The 13,882-nt window shown below is 52.8% G+C and overlaps 1 protein-coding gene across 4 annotated transcripts in view; it reads right to left on the bottom strand.

Annotated features, from left to right (window-relative positions):
* Positions 1-13,882, bottom strand: part of DLG5 (discs large MAGUK scaffold protein 5) — a 129,108-nt gene that overhangs the window by 13,141 nt on the left and 102,085 nt on the right. For all 4 annotated transcript variants that reach the window (XM_058696804.1, XM_058696805.1, XM_058696806.1 and 1 more), the window contains 9 exons: positions 13,555-13,644; positions 13,107-13,257; positions 9,274-9,436; positions 9,038-9,171; positions 8,209-8,355; positions 6,729-6,912; positions 5,974-6,122; positions 4,937-5,107; positions 3,882-4,078 (listed from right to left, as the gene is read on the bottom strand). In XM_058696804.1, coding sequence (XP_058552787.1) covers positions 3,882-4,078; positions 4,937-5,107; positions 5,974-6,122; positions 6,729-6,912; positions 8,209-8,355; positions 9,038-9,171; positions 9,274-9,436; positions 13,107-13,257; positions 13,555-13,644 — 1,386 coding nt within the window. The remainder of the gene's footprint in view (positions 1-3,881; positions 4,079-4,936; positions 5,108-5,973; positions 6,123-6,728; positions 6,913-8,208; positions 8,356-9,037; positions 9,172-9,273; positions 9,437-13,106; positions 13,258-13,554; positions 13,645-13,882) is intronic.

Raw genomic sequence — 13,882 nt, forward strand, 5'->3', positions numbered from 1 at the left:
ACGTACAGGAGAGAGAAGAACAGCACAGAAGGAGCTTACGAGAAACACCGGACCGTCCTTTTCCAAAACTGACGAAAACGTCCGGCCTCAGATTCCGGAAGCGCTAAGAACCACCCACCGCCACCACCGAAGCCCCAGCCGAGTAGACATAAAACCACACCTCGTACCTCGTGGTAGGACTGCTGAGAAACGCAGACAAGGAAGATCTTCAAGACAGCCGGGGGGATGGAGAAGGGTCAGACACACGTTACCTTCCGCACGGCGAACAACGTGAAAGATGACTTCTCACCGGAAACGACGTGGGGGGAGGCTGCAACGCGCCCCCTAGAGCAAGTCTCCCCCAGCGCCGGAACCTGGGACTGTTCCCTTACAGAGCGAAGAGTAACTGAGTGAAGCATCTTCGGAGGAGGCGCTCATCCTGGATCGCCCGGGCCCTGAGCGCAATCACGTGGGCCCTTGTGAGCGACAGAGGGAGTTCTGAGACAGACAAACATGGAGAAGGTGAAGGAACACGGAGCAGAGAGATGTGAAGATGCTGGTGATGTGGCCACACGTGTAGGCACGCTGGCAGCCACCAGAAGCTGTAAGAAACAGATTCTCCCCTAGAGCCCTGGAGGGAGTGTGGGCCTGCCATGCCTTTTTTTTTTTTTGGACCCAAAGGTAGATTTTGGACTTCTAGCTCCCAGGACTGTGAGAGAATAAACGTACATTGTGTTAGCCACAACACCTGTGATTATTTGCTACCACAGCCTTAGGAAATGAATGCCCCACGAAAGCCAGAAGACCGTATCTTAAAAACGCAGAAATAAAAGACTGCCCGTTTAAAATTCCATATCCGTTTGCATATCCATATCCAAAATATCCATATCCATTTTTCACTCCATTTGGAGTGAAAGTCTCCAAAGATGATGGGAAAACACATAAGCAAACAGGGAGAGAATGTGTCGCCCAGGATCCTGCATGACAGGAAGTGCTAAAGGTCACCCCACAGCAACAACAAAACACCCACTATGTGAGGTGAAGTAACACGTTAACTCACCTTGCTGTGGTACTATGGTACCTACTGCGCGACACACGTAACAAATCATCACGTTGTGGACCTTAAACCCACACAGGGTTACATGTCGACTCTATCTCAAGGAAGCAGGGAAACAAGAGACGCTAAAGGGAGCTGCTCGGCGGGAAGGAGGGAGCATGCGCGGGGGGCAGAGCTGCAGGCAGGCGTGAAGAGCAGGAGGCAGGGCGCCTACAAGTGAATGACTGGCGTGCACACCAACGATACGGTCTCCGGCTCAAAATACACGTCGAATGAAAGTGGTAACGGGAATGGCGGGGAGGAGGTACCTGGAAGTCAGAAGGTTCCCGTGTTTTAGAATTTTTAGGGAAATGGCCAGAGTGATGACTTATGTTGGTGCTGAGGCAGACACGTACGCCGTGAGGCCTCCTGCAACCCCCCCAAGGAACAAACAAAATCAATTAGGAAAACGAACAGACGGACTGGGGGACACAGAATAATGAAAATACTTGATGCAGCCAAAAAAAAAAAAAAAAGGTAAGCAAGGAAACAAAAGAAACATAAAACAGGCAGAACCACAGAAAACAAATGGTAAGACAGTAAAAGTAAATCCAAACCTACCAGTATATTTAATCGGGTAATTAAATACTCTGATCAGATGATAAAGATTGCTACAAGTATGCTCACTCAGACTGTGAAAGCTCATGTCATACACTGTTCTGTAAATGTATGTGCACTTTCTTCACATATATGATATTTCAAAAAATGAAAAAAGACAAATTGTCACAGTGGGTTTAAAAAAAAAAAAACAACCAAAACCAAAAAAACCCTAGGGGTGCCTAAGTGGTTCACTTGGCTAAGGTCATGATCTCGCGGTCTCTGAGTTTGAGCCCCGTGTCAGGCTCTGTGCTGACAGCTCAGAGCCTGGAGCCTGCTTCAGATTCTGTGTTGCCCTCTCTCTCTGCCCCTCCCCGCTCATGGTCTGTCTCTCTCTCAAAAATATGTAAACATTAAAAAACAAAACAAAAAACAAAAACAACAAAAACACCCTACAACCTGCTTACAGGAGACATTTACATATAAAGCTACGGAACAGTTTAAACAAGAGAGACAGGAAAGGTGAACTATGCAAAACTAACAAAAAGAAAATGGGTGTCACAATTCAGACAAAACAGACTCTAAGGCAACAAACATTAATAGAGATGAAGATTATTTCATAATGAACAAAAGGGTCAATTTACCAAGGAAGGATCATAAATCAAAAGGTGTGTGTGCCTAAACACAATTTCCAAATATGTAACGTAAAAACCCCGAAGAACCAAACGAAGAATGGACAAATTTCTATTCTTCAAAGACGTCCCCAGGACACGCATGGAAGACACCAGAGATGGTGTCTACGGCAAAAGGGGAAGGGGAATGTGAAACTAAAGATCAAAAAAATGAAAGGGGAAAAAAACCAAAAAAACTAAAGAACAAAACCTTGCTTTAAGATATCAACAGATTTTTCTGTAAAGATCAACAAAACCAAGCAAAAGTTTTTGCCAAAAGGTTCATGCACCTAAAGATAGTCTTTCTTACATTTTACATTTAAACATGTAAACATCAGGGCGCCTGGGTGGCTCAGTTGGTTAATCGCTTGGCTTTGGCTCAGGTCATGATCTCGCAGTTTGTGTTCAGGCCCCGCATCGGGCTCTGTGCTGACAGTGCAGTGCCTGAAGCCTGCTTCAGATTGTGTGTGTGTGTCTCTCTCTCTGCCCCTCCCCTGCTCACACTGTCTCTCTGTCTCTCTCTTAAAAGTAAATAGATATTAAAAAAATAAAAACAAAATAATAAATAAAATAATAAAATAAAAGAAAAGAATAGAGTAGAGTAGAATAGAAAAGACTACACAGAAAGATCCATTCTTAGCTCCAGGACACAGAAAAACAGATGTGGCCCACTGGCTGGGGTTTGCCAACCCTGTCCTGACGGGGAGAGACAGAGACCATGAACAAGGGTGGGATTCACTCAACCCCCTGTGCCTAAAGCCTTAATTTTAAAAATAAAAAAGGGAGGAGGGGAGGAAGGCAGGGAAGGAAGAAACCAGCTATCCTACTGGCTGCTGCTCAGTGCCACCTTCACTGCCTGCCTGCCCGTGAGGGCGACATTCTAGGACACTGGACACACACCCGGGTCCCAGGAGCGGCATTCACAAGGGCCTCCTGCTTTACAGGACAAGTGCACCCTTTCCACAAGGGCAATCTGCCAGGGGACGTCTGACGCTCCCAAATATGCAACTCCAGCCCTGGCTGGGTGCCTGGTCCTGGAAAGATCTTGTAAGAATCACCAATGGACACAGGAGTGAAGCCAGAAAAGGCCAAAGATCCGCAGAGACTGGTGGCTCTCGGTTACCACCAAACAGCCTATGATAACCCCAAAACAAACCAGGAGCAACGCATCGAGCAGAGGCTGCTTCCGCCCATCCAATGCCTATCCTTCCTCTCTTCCTTACTAGGTACTGAGGCCGGCACAGTGCCAGCTAAGACCCTGCTTTTTCAGGGTCTTTTGCCGATGCAAGTAGCCAATGAGATGTGAGCAGAAGTCACACGGTGGGACTTCCAGGTAAGCCGTTTAAAGAGGCGCACGCGGCTGCAGCACACTCTCGCCCCATCCTCCTTCCTGCTGCCTGGACACGGATGTGACGGCTGGAGCTGCAATGTCACACAGAGGGCAGGCCCTGGGGACAGCAGCGCCGCCACCCCAACCCAGACAACTGCTTCTGCACGAGAGCAGAGCAAGCCTCTATCTTGTCTAAGTCACTGTCACTGCTGTGCGGTTTCTGCGGTCAATGGCAAACCTAATTCTGAGCAAGTGTGCTCAGCCTTGCCTTCAAAGAGTGGAATGGTGTCGTTGGAAAAGGTGTCCAAGGCCAGGAGGTCCTTCCCATCTTTGGACCCGCTGCGTTTGTGCTTATGTTTCCTTCGGAAGAAGGATCTGCGTGCAGCTGCCGACAGCGTCTTTGTGGCGTTGTTGTCGTCTTTGACTTCAGACATGCTGAGTCTCCTGGAGAATTCTTGGTCCATCCTGTCACAGGGAACAGTGGTGCTGGGAAGGGCCTAGGGACCACCTCTCGCCCGTCCTGCCCTGCCCGTGCAGAGGGTGCGAGCCAGGACTCCAGGCTCCTCCAACACTCCTCTCCAGGTTCCTTGGCCACATCACCCACCCATGCCACCAAGGACCCCTTGGGACCACTGCTGTGGGGGCGACACACACCCCAGTGCTGGGGGAGCTCTCAGAGCGGGACAATTGCTACACTCAGGTGAGTGTCAAAAGGAGCTGCTAGGACAGCCCTCCCTTGGTGACAGGACAAGTTACACTTCCTGCCAAAAGAAGGAATGAGACACGCATGCACACCGCAACATGAAAGCACCTTGAAAATGGTATGCTAAGCGCAAGCAAGAACCCAGTCTCGGAAGACCACACTCACATGAAAGTCCACAACAGGGAACTCAACAGGGGCAGGAAGCACAGTCATGGCCGCCTCGGGTAGCGGGGGCAGGAGGCAGCTAATAGCTAACGGGGACAGGGCTGCTTCTGAGGTGATGGGAAGGCTCTAAAATGGATGGTGGGGACAGTGGCACATGGCTGTGAATACACTGAAAGCCACTGAACCCGTACACTTTGGGTGAACTGCACAGTGGATGAATATATCTCAATAAATCGGTTAAAAATAAAAAAGTTATGTCTCCTAAGTTGCCACCGTGCTTCCGTATAGCAGTGACTTACAAACATTGAATTGTGCTAGGAGCAGCTTTTTGGACAAGCGGTGTGGGCAAAACATACAGACCAGAGCCAGGGTGCACGGCAGAATGTGTCCCAATCCTGTGGGACAGCCCCAGGTTGGGCCCCACCCTACCCCCAAGCCCAGACACAAACACTTACACGTATTTGCTGGGGATCTGCCCGCGCTGGATCTTCTGGGCATTCTCATCCAGCTGCCAGGCCATCCAGGACCCAAATGTGCCCTGAGGCAAAGTGTCGTCAACGTAGAGGATGTCATCTTTCTTAAAGCTCAGCTCATGCTCCACCTCGGCCAGCCGGTCGTAGAGGGTCCTGGACCAGGTGACAGAAGGACCGGGATCAGAAGCTGCTGGCTACTGGAGGACTGACCAGCCACACAACTTGGCAGCCAGTCTCCTGGGACAGTCCCCTTGCTCTAAGCTTTCCCCAGGCCATGATCAGGACCCACCTCTCCCCTTCCTGGTGGCAGTTCCCAAAGGAGGGAGCCCCGGCTTTACATAACAGGACAAAGTCACCTTGCCTCCCTGAGACCGGGGGCTCCCTGGGGACAAGGGCTGCCTCACATCCATCAGAGAAAGATCTTGTTGCCAAGGACCAAAACCATATCGCCCCTTCCAAATGGAAGGACTTTCTTCCCTGAGTCAAGGTCAATGGTTCCTATAGAATGGAAACTCCTCAGGATGGAAATGTCATCTCCCACCAAGGAAGATGTCCTAGAGACAGAGACCTGCACCTTATGGTACACAGTTAGTTGATAGGCATTTTTATTCATTGTGGCTTCAGAACTTAGAGAACATGAAGGAAATGTGAGCCCCTTCTAGACAACACCTGCTGTCTGAGCCACACACAAGTCATAAAGCACTTTGGGCACACACTGCAGATGAATCTGCAGACTTGGGTTGCGGGGGAGGACAGGAGAAAAGTGCAGCCCACTGGAAAATGGGGTTCTGTGGCCTCAAAATTTCCCAGGCCCCAAACCCTAGGGAGCCTGTGTGGTCCTGCAAACCCTCAGGCATTTTCCTAAGTCATAAGCATCTCACCGTGAACTTGTGGTTTGGGACCCAAGCAACAAGGACCCTGGTCCCACCCTCTGTGTTTCAGAGACACTCATCAGGACCAGTCTCCTCAGGAAGCCCCGCCCCTGGCCCTGAATCCCCAGAAGCCCTGGCCCCTGGTACCTGATGTAGAAGCTGTCACCAGGCAGGCCCTTCACCTTGGTGAACTCTTCAGGGCGGTACTGCACCTTGAGACGGACACCGTCCTTGGGCTTCAGCATCTCCACGTAGACCTCCTCCACCGTCTTGCCGCGCATGTCCAGACTGCCGTACTGCCCAAGGACAGGGAATTGAGGTCAGAGGACAGGGGCCGGGGCGGCCCGGGTACTCATGAGTGGGCAGTTGTGGGACAAGGCAGAGATTTAAGATCCCCTCAACTGGGAATCTGCCTGCCTCACCTCTGCAGGTAAGGCCTAGTCCTCTGCCCAGAGGCAGTCTGGACCTGCCAGTCCTCTGCCAGGGTCTGCCCTGCCCTCAACAGTTTCTCCCAGGAGAGACCCTGTGCCAGTTCCCCAGCAAGTAAGGGTTATAAAACATGGCACTTTATCTCACTCGTGCTACTTGTGTCTATGAACACCTATGAGCCCTCTCCCCCATCAAAGGGAAGACCCAGCCAGAGGGAGAAGACACTCCATCAGACCACAGTCCTGCTGCTCACACAGCAGAGCATCCTGCCTCCTGCTTCCCTCCTGACACCAGCGCCCAAGCCAGGGCCCTGCCCACATCCCTGTGACCCACCCCGAGGATCCTCAAAGCATTCAACAGGGGGCACCAGACAAGAAGCTGTGCTCTCTGCCTCCTGGGCCACTTGAGATCACAAGAGTCCAGAGGTGTGGGCAGAGAAGGGCGGGCCTGCTGCTCGGCAGCCCAGAACTCACCTCAAGGATGAGGTCTCCTGGCACAAGGCCATCGGGGCCCTTGGCAGGACTATCATCCTCCACCTCAGCCACAAATACCCCGTGCAGGTTCCCTCCACATAAATGCACGCCAAGCTCCAGCTGGGACTTTTTGATGAAGACAAGTCTCGGCTCTGGGGTCTTCTTGTTGGCTTCTCCCACCATCCTTTTGGTTAGGAAAATAAAGTTCCTCAATCGCACATGGCGGGGAGCGGGGCATGAATGACCAAACAGGCTAATGACTGGACAGTTTTCCGCTCACTCCATGAGGTCTCAGAACCACTGGGAGCTGACAGGTGGTTCCATCTGGGTTCTGGTTCTAGTGACTTGGTTTACAGGCCGGCTGCTGGGGTTTGTAGAGGTGAAAACGTGGCCCCACTTGAGAAAACGAGCTGGGGATCGAGTAGAAATCAACACCCCTACTTCCTGGCCCAGCTGCCAGCCGAGCGCCATAGGCAGCGTCTCTCCCCACCTGGACGGCACGTGTTCTCCTGACCTTGTTCTGCCAGAACTGAGAGCCAGTCTCATGATTCAGGGCACAAAACAAACCATTCAGCAATGTTTACTGAGCAGCTTCTATGGCCCAGAGACCATGCTAAACCACGAAGAGAGGGCCCCTTGCCATCAAGGAACTCACAATGTAGGAGGGAGACTGAGTGCCAGCAAACTGAGTGGAGGCAACACGACAGTGCCTGTCACCGATGAGGGGGCCCCAGGGGACAGGCCGGCTGTGATTACTGCAGACAGGTTCCAGCGAGATGGACCCAGGGCAGAGGACAGAGGTGGCTGCATCCTGGGTGAGGCCGGGGCTTGGTCAAGGGGATGGCTCTGTCTGGAACTACAGAATGACTGCCGTGTGCCCTGGCCCGGTGGCCCTCTCCTCATCTTCCCTCTGGATCCTGCTGCTACACAAAAGTTGACCCCCTCCTCCTGACCCCTCTCCATGCCCACCACTTGCGTGGCTAACCCCTGCTCACCCTGAACATTTCAACTTAACTGTCACAGCTCCCTGTCACACTCTCACTGACTGCTCCGTCATGGCCCACAGTGGCTCTCCCAGCACATGCTGCACATGCCTGGACACCTGCCTGTCACCCTCTAAACCCGCGGCTCCCTGGGGCAACTGCTGGTGATGGCCACAGCCCAGGTCCTGGTTGGGTGTTGACTGTGGAATTCTGTCTAAAGACAGTCAGAAAACGAGTAGATGAAAAAAGGAGGAAGGAAAGGAGGCAGAGCTAAGAACAAGTCAATGAGAAAAAAGGAAAAAAACAAGAAAGTGAGGAAAGGTCAGGACGGAGGGAGGAAGAAGGAATGGCACGCTTCCCATCCCAGATCCTGACAAGCTGCTCTGCGGTCTGCGGCACAGGGAGACGCCGGCAGGATGTGCTCAGGCCACAGCGATGGCTGCCTGTCCACCCCACCGGGCCGGGGAGCAGATGCGGAACAGCACGCATTTGCTGACCTGGAACTGGGGGTGCTCTGCTTGGCCGGGGGGGCACCAGGGCCCTCGTCCTGCTCCATCAGCGGGTCGATGACAGAGGGATGCTCCGGGCTGGTGGCACTGCTGCCCTGGAGGGTGGAGTGAGCGCCAACAGGGTCCAGGTGGGAGCTGGGGACCGAGGTCAGGAAGAGTAAGGAAAGGCACACAGTCCTCAGCCATCCGCAGCCACCCGCTCTCTAGCGGTGACCAGGACTGGGCTGTGAACAGAGACCGGGTCACATGGCTCTTAGCCCTGAGAAGAGTAGCTCTCCTGGGAGCTTGGACTCGGGTCATCCACCCGACAGGATCTGCCTGTCTTCTCCTCCCCATCCGTCCTCAACCAGGGGGTCCTCTCTGAAGGTGTCGGCCTGGGGGCACACACATTCACTGTGTTTGCACATCCCGCCCCCTTCGCTGAGCTGCGCAGTGCTGCATGGCAGGGGCAGGTGCTCCCCTTCTCTCACGTGCCCTGCAACCCACAGCTCGGGGGCAGAGACAGGCAGCGTCTGCTCGGGGACTGAGGGCCAGAACACTGTGCGTGAGAATCCCGCCCCCAGGGCCTCAGCTCCTGGCTACCACACACCTGTGTGGGGCTTCCTGCTGCACCGGGGGACCCAGCCACATGCTTCCAAACCCACACCTCAGGTATCCTACTTCACATCCTCCCCCTGTATGTCCTTCTCCCCAAGTCCAGGGCTGGCCAACTCCCTTCTTATGGCAACCGAACAGCCCAGAACATACAGCTAGCACCTTGGCTGCATCCTCTCTCCTCCCCCAGCCCAGATGGCCCCCGTAGAGGCCAGGCCCTCACCTGGACCGAGAGTGGCAGCTGAGCTGGTGCATATGTGGGTTGTACTGGGCCAGAATGGTGATAGTGTCACACTGCTGTCCAATGATGAGCCGGGCCTGTTGCTCCGTGGCGCTCCGCAGGTTTATGCCATTGAACTAGGAAACATGCAGAGCACGCTTGGTGACGTGGTGGGGGTGGGGACCGGGGGAGGAAAGGCGGAGGGAAGTACAAAGTGCAGAAGGCCAGCTCCCACTTACCTCAAGTAACTGATCCCCATACTCGAGGCCAGCCTGGTGGGCAATGCTTCCCCCAGTCACCTTGGAGACGTAGACCCCGCCCTTCTCTCCACTCACGATGGAGATGCCCAGAGGCTCCGAGCCCTTCTGCAGCTTGACGTGGCGTGGCTCCTCCACATAGGGCCTTGGAAGAGAGCCAACAGTTGTGGGGACTCAAACACAAAGGAAAGGGATGGGGAAAATCTGAAGTCGGGCATGCAATCGGCTACGCAGAAAGGGCCAGGGATCGCCAGGTGCTCCTATAATGACGCAGCTGGATGAAAACACAATGACCCCACTTTGTATGGCAGTGGTACACATTCCCACAACCTCATGCAATATAAGCACGACACCCCCAAATGGACACAGAAGCACCCAGTCCCAAAGACACAAAGAATGGGCCATGTGAATTATAAACACTGATATAGCAGGGAAAAAGCGCAAAGTTTCATACGTGAGAGTTGCCTCAACAGAATGTGCAATTTACAAACCCCAGTGGGGTCCCAAGATGCCCCAGGAGGAAAAGAAATGGCTCCTGTGATGACAGTCACCCAGAAGAAACAATATAAAGTATCACTTTTTATATTTACCAGTATATAGGGTGATGTACAATGACCATGGAAATTAAGCCGCGGCAAACCCAAGCCATTAAAAAGGGAGCAGGGAGCCTCGGAGCAAGGCGGTGACCATGCACTTGCTGGCCCGGGGGCAGCCGTCCACCGTGCCAAGGGCACGAGGGGGCTCAGGCGGGGGCCTCATGTCAGGCCAACCTCAGACTCCTCAGGGAGGAAAACCTGGGCCTGGTGGCCACGGGCAGTCTCAGGAGGGATCTGTGGTGGTGAAGACATCTGGAAGGTGCAAAAAGTTAGAAAGAAAAGAGGGATGCTCAGAGAAGGATGACAGACGCCTGGAACCTAACGGAGAGAAAGATGGCCAGGTGATGCCAAATCATCCCATGAGGACTGTGCTGTCCTAAGCTCTTCCTCTCGGGACAAAACCGCAGCCAAAGGTCCAGGGAGGAGCCAGCTGGAGCACCACGTCCTTGGGCTCCCCTCCAGAGCACGTGGGTGGGGGCAGACTCACAGACCGTGACAGACTGCCAGACAGACCGGCAGGCCGCTGAGCCACCCTACCCCTGCCACCTAGAGGCACAGTAGTCTCTCCAGCACAGCGGGCCTTGGGCTGGGACCCCACGGCCCAGGGCTCAGTCCTCTGGCGATCTGAGATCACAATCCTTCTTGACTCATCCCTTCACCTTCCCTGCCCTCTCCTCCTCCCAAACTCACCCAGCCGCAATGCCCCCCCTGACCCTGCAGCTCAGACACCTCAGTCCCTGGCTTGCACCCGTGGTCACTTCCAGACGCAACACGTATCAGAGCACTAGCAGTCTGGAGTTATAAGAACCCTTATCCAGCAGCCACCACACCATCCTCACACCCCCAGCCAGCCTCGGAGGACAGCACAGCAGGTGCGGGCAGATCTCGTTTCTGGTCTGGGCTCCTCATCCCCTGCTGATCACCCTTCCTGTGTTCCACCTCCAAAACATACTTCTATCTCAAAAAAGCAGGAGGTAAGAGCCATATAACAGAAGGCACAAAGCCGTTATGAACGATATGAGTCAGGATTTGCCGACACGGAAAGACACAGAAGGCACACACTGCATGAGCACACAGGTGGGTGTAATCCTATTTACATAAACCTGTACATGTACACGTGTCTCCTCACGCATGGAGACGTCTCTATGAAGGACCCTACCAAAATGCTAACAATGGCACCTCTAGGTGAGGGACTTGAGGTGATCCTTACTTTTTCATCCCCTTAATGATCTAAGTTTCTTACAGTAGGCACAAGAGTTTTCTCAGAATAAGGCTGCGTTGTGAAAGAGATTAACAAAGCATACTTCACGATACAACAAATACTTTGAAGCAAGTATTTCTGTATGGAAAATACAAATAAAACATGCCTTTAAACCATGTACATCACACACTTAACAGAAGGGAAACAGCAACCGAATCTTCGGTTGAGGAGATTATATGTGACTTCTCTTCCACTTTTCTATTTTCCCCATTTTCTATAATGAGAAGTTATAGGATAATGTACTTTAGAATCAGGGGAAAGAGGCTGCTTTTTCTTCAGTCAGGCTACACATGCTAAATTTCATGCCTCCATCTAGAGCACCATGCAGGCAGGAATGTGGACACTTTTCTCTCCCCAGAGCAGTGCCCAGTTCTCTGTACGCTACAGGAACTGAGGGGATACCCGACCACAGGTGACAAGGCCCTTTCTGCTTCCAGGGAACTCACTTCAGTTGTCACCTAGTTTCTCAATGACCTAAGCTGGGCTTAGGTAAAACCACCCACCAGACCCAGGACTTAGTGCCGGTTTGTGCTCCTGTGTATATGTCACATGGGCGAGACACTCCCACATGAACCGTACATGCTTCTTCTGTGGGCCAAGGTGCGTTGGCGTTTAGGTATACTTCTGTGCTCCAGTTAGTATGTGCCAGGTTCTTAGGTTACTTGTTAGGTTCTCTTACAAATTCAGATTTTCAAGTCAAAGGACTTTCCTAATGCTGGGCCCACCCTGCAGGGTCTCTTCCGTGGCTTACAGTGACGAGCGCCCTCAGCATTTTGGATTTGAGGGGAACAAGAGTGGCTCTGTTGCTTTTAAGTGATTCAATAAAGCCAAGTTTGAGTTTCATCAGATCTTCTGAAGGTTTAGGATCTGGATAGGACCTCTTCACTATAAGTATGACCTGGTAAATTCTACTGTGAAGAACAAGAGAGTTGGGTGAGGTGTGCAGAGCTTGTGGGGGGAGTGAGGGACCCCTCAGAGGAAGCATGTCTGGACTGATACCAGCCTTAAGTTAACCTGAAACCTCAGCAGATTGGCCAGCATTTTACAATAAACCAATAAATGGCTAAGCTATACTTCTGTGCTTTATGTATGTTTTCTTCTGTGTATATTTTATTTCACAATAAAAAGCTCAGTGGGGGCCACCCGGTGGCTCAATCAGTTAAGCGTCTGACTCTAGATTTCGGCTCAAGTCATGATCTCACACAGTTCGTTAGATCGAGACCCAAGTCGGGTTCTGCGCTGACAGTGCGGAGCCTGCTTGGGATTCTCTCTCCCTCTGTCTCTGCCCCTCCCCTGCTCAAATGTGCATGAGCACTCTTTCTCTCTCTCTCTCTCAAAATAAATTAATTACTTGATTAAAAAAAAAAAAAAAAAAAAAAGCCTGGGAATGAGGGGGCAAGCGATGTAGGTGTGTCCTGAGGCCAAAAAGCAAAGAGTAAAGATGGGACCTGATTCTAATAAAGGTGGGCTGGCCACCAATCACGTGACCATAGACCCGTCACTCCAACCTCTGGCCTCAGGTTCCTTATCTGTAAAACAGAGCCAATAATGATGACGGTGATAACGATGCTCATGGGGTCACTGTGAGCATTTCCTGACTTGTGACACGGAAGTGCTTCATCAAGGGCCAGGGAAGCAGTGAACGGTGCCACTGCATCGTCGCCACCAGGTGATCCAGTATCACTTGCTACAGCTCACCACTTCTCGTGGACACTCAGCGGAAGCAGCCTATCTGCCCCTCACTTTGCCCCCTACGCATACCACCCCGTGGCAGGGCTTCCTGGTGAAGCTTTGGGGCAACACACCAGAGAACGCTAGGCGACCCAAAGCAGCCTGGCCCTGGGATCGACCCTGTCAGAACCCTCCCACACCTGCTGCCTCTCCCAACAAGCCCCGCCCCCTGCAGGGACACACCACCCACTGCCATGCCCACGGCACGGATGCCCGGTCCCGCTCACCGGTCCTTTCTCCGTTCCCCGAGGGCCGCGGGGTTGACGGCAATCCTGGGCAACGTGGAGGCTGAGGTCTGGGACTGGCTACATGAGGACAGGGTGTCGATGTTCAGGGGTGACTGGGGAGGCGTGCTGCACTCAGAATGTGACAACGAACCTGCCAGGAGAGGTGCAAAGTAATTAGGGCCGCAGTCTCCCATCTCCGTTCTCCTGTAGCCGAGACCAAGAGGGAGACGTGATCCAGGCACACGGTTGGCTCCACACCATGGCCACACCACATGGTCTCGAATTTAGGTGCCGGGCTCTGCGTGGCCTCTCTATCCCCTGTATCACCAGGCCTGAGGCATGCACGGACTGGCTGGGATGAGGAGGAGGTTGCCCGCTGCACCCAGACATTGCACACAATGAGGCTGGAGTCAGCTAGCAAGAGAGGAGGGGAGTGCTGAGTCCTCACCTCTGTCGGAGCCCACAACAGACCGTGGGTATCTTGGTGTTGAAGGGATTTTAATGCGTTCCGCCTTGAACTGCAAGTTGCTCGAAGACCCTGTGGTTCCACAAGGGGACAAAACTTCAGGGCTGTGATTTAACACCACCCCTTGCTCCTTCACCACCCCTTCAGTAGTTAGGAAAGAGGCACAGTCAGGACAAATGCAAAGCAGGCCCTGCTACTTACCCCTGAGGGTGCCTAAATGTGAAACAGTCTAGGAAAGCAGATATTAACCCAGTATTTGAGTAAACTGTGGGCCTGGACCACTCCAGAGCAGAATCCCACAAATCTCACT

Source organism: Neofelis nebulosa, chromosome 13 (genome assembly GCF_028018385.1).
Source record: "Neofelis nebulosa isolate mNeoNeb1 chromosome 13, mNeoNeb1.pri, whole genome shotgun sequence".
NCBI lineage: Eukaryota > Metazoa > Chordata > Mammalia > Carnivora > Felidae > Neofelis > Neofelis nebulosa.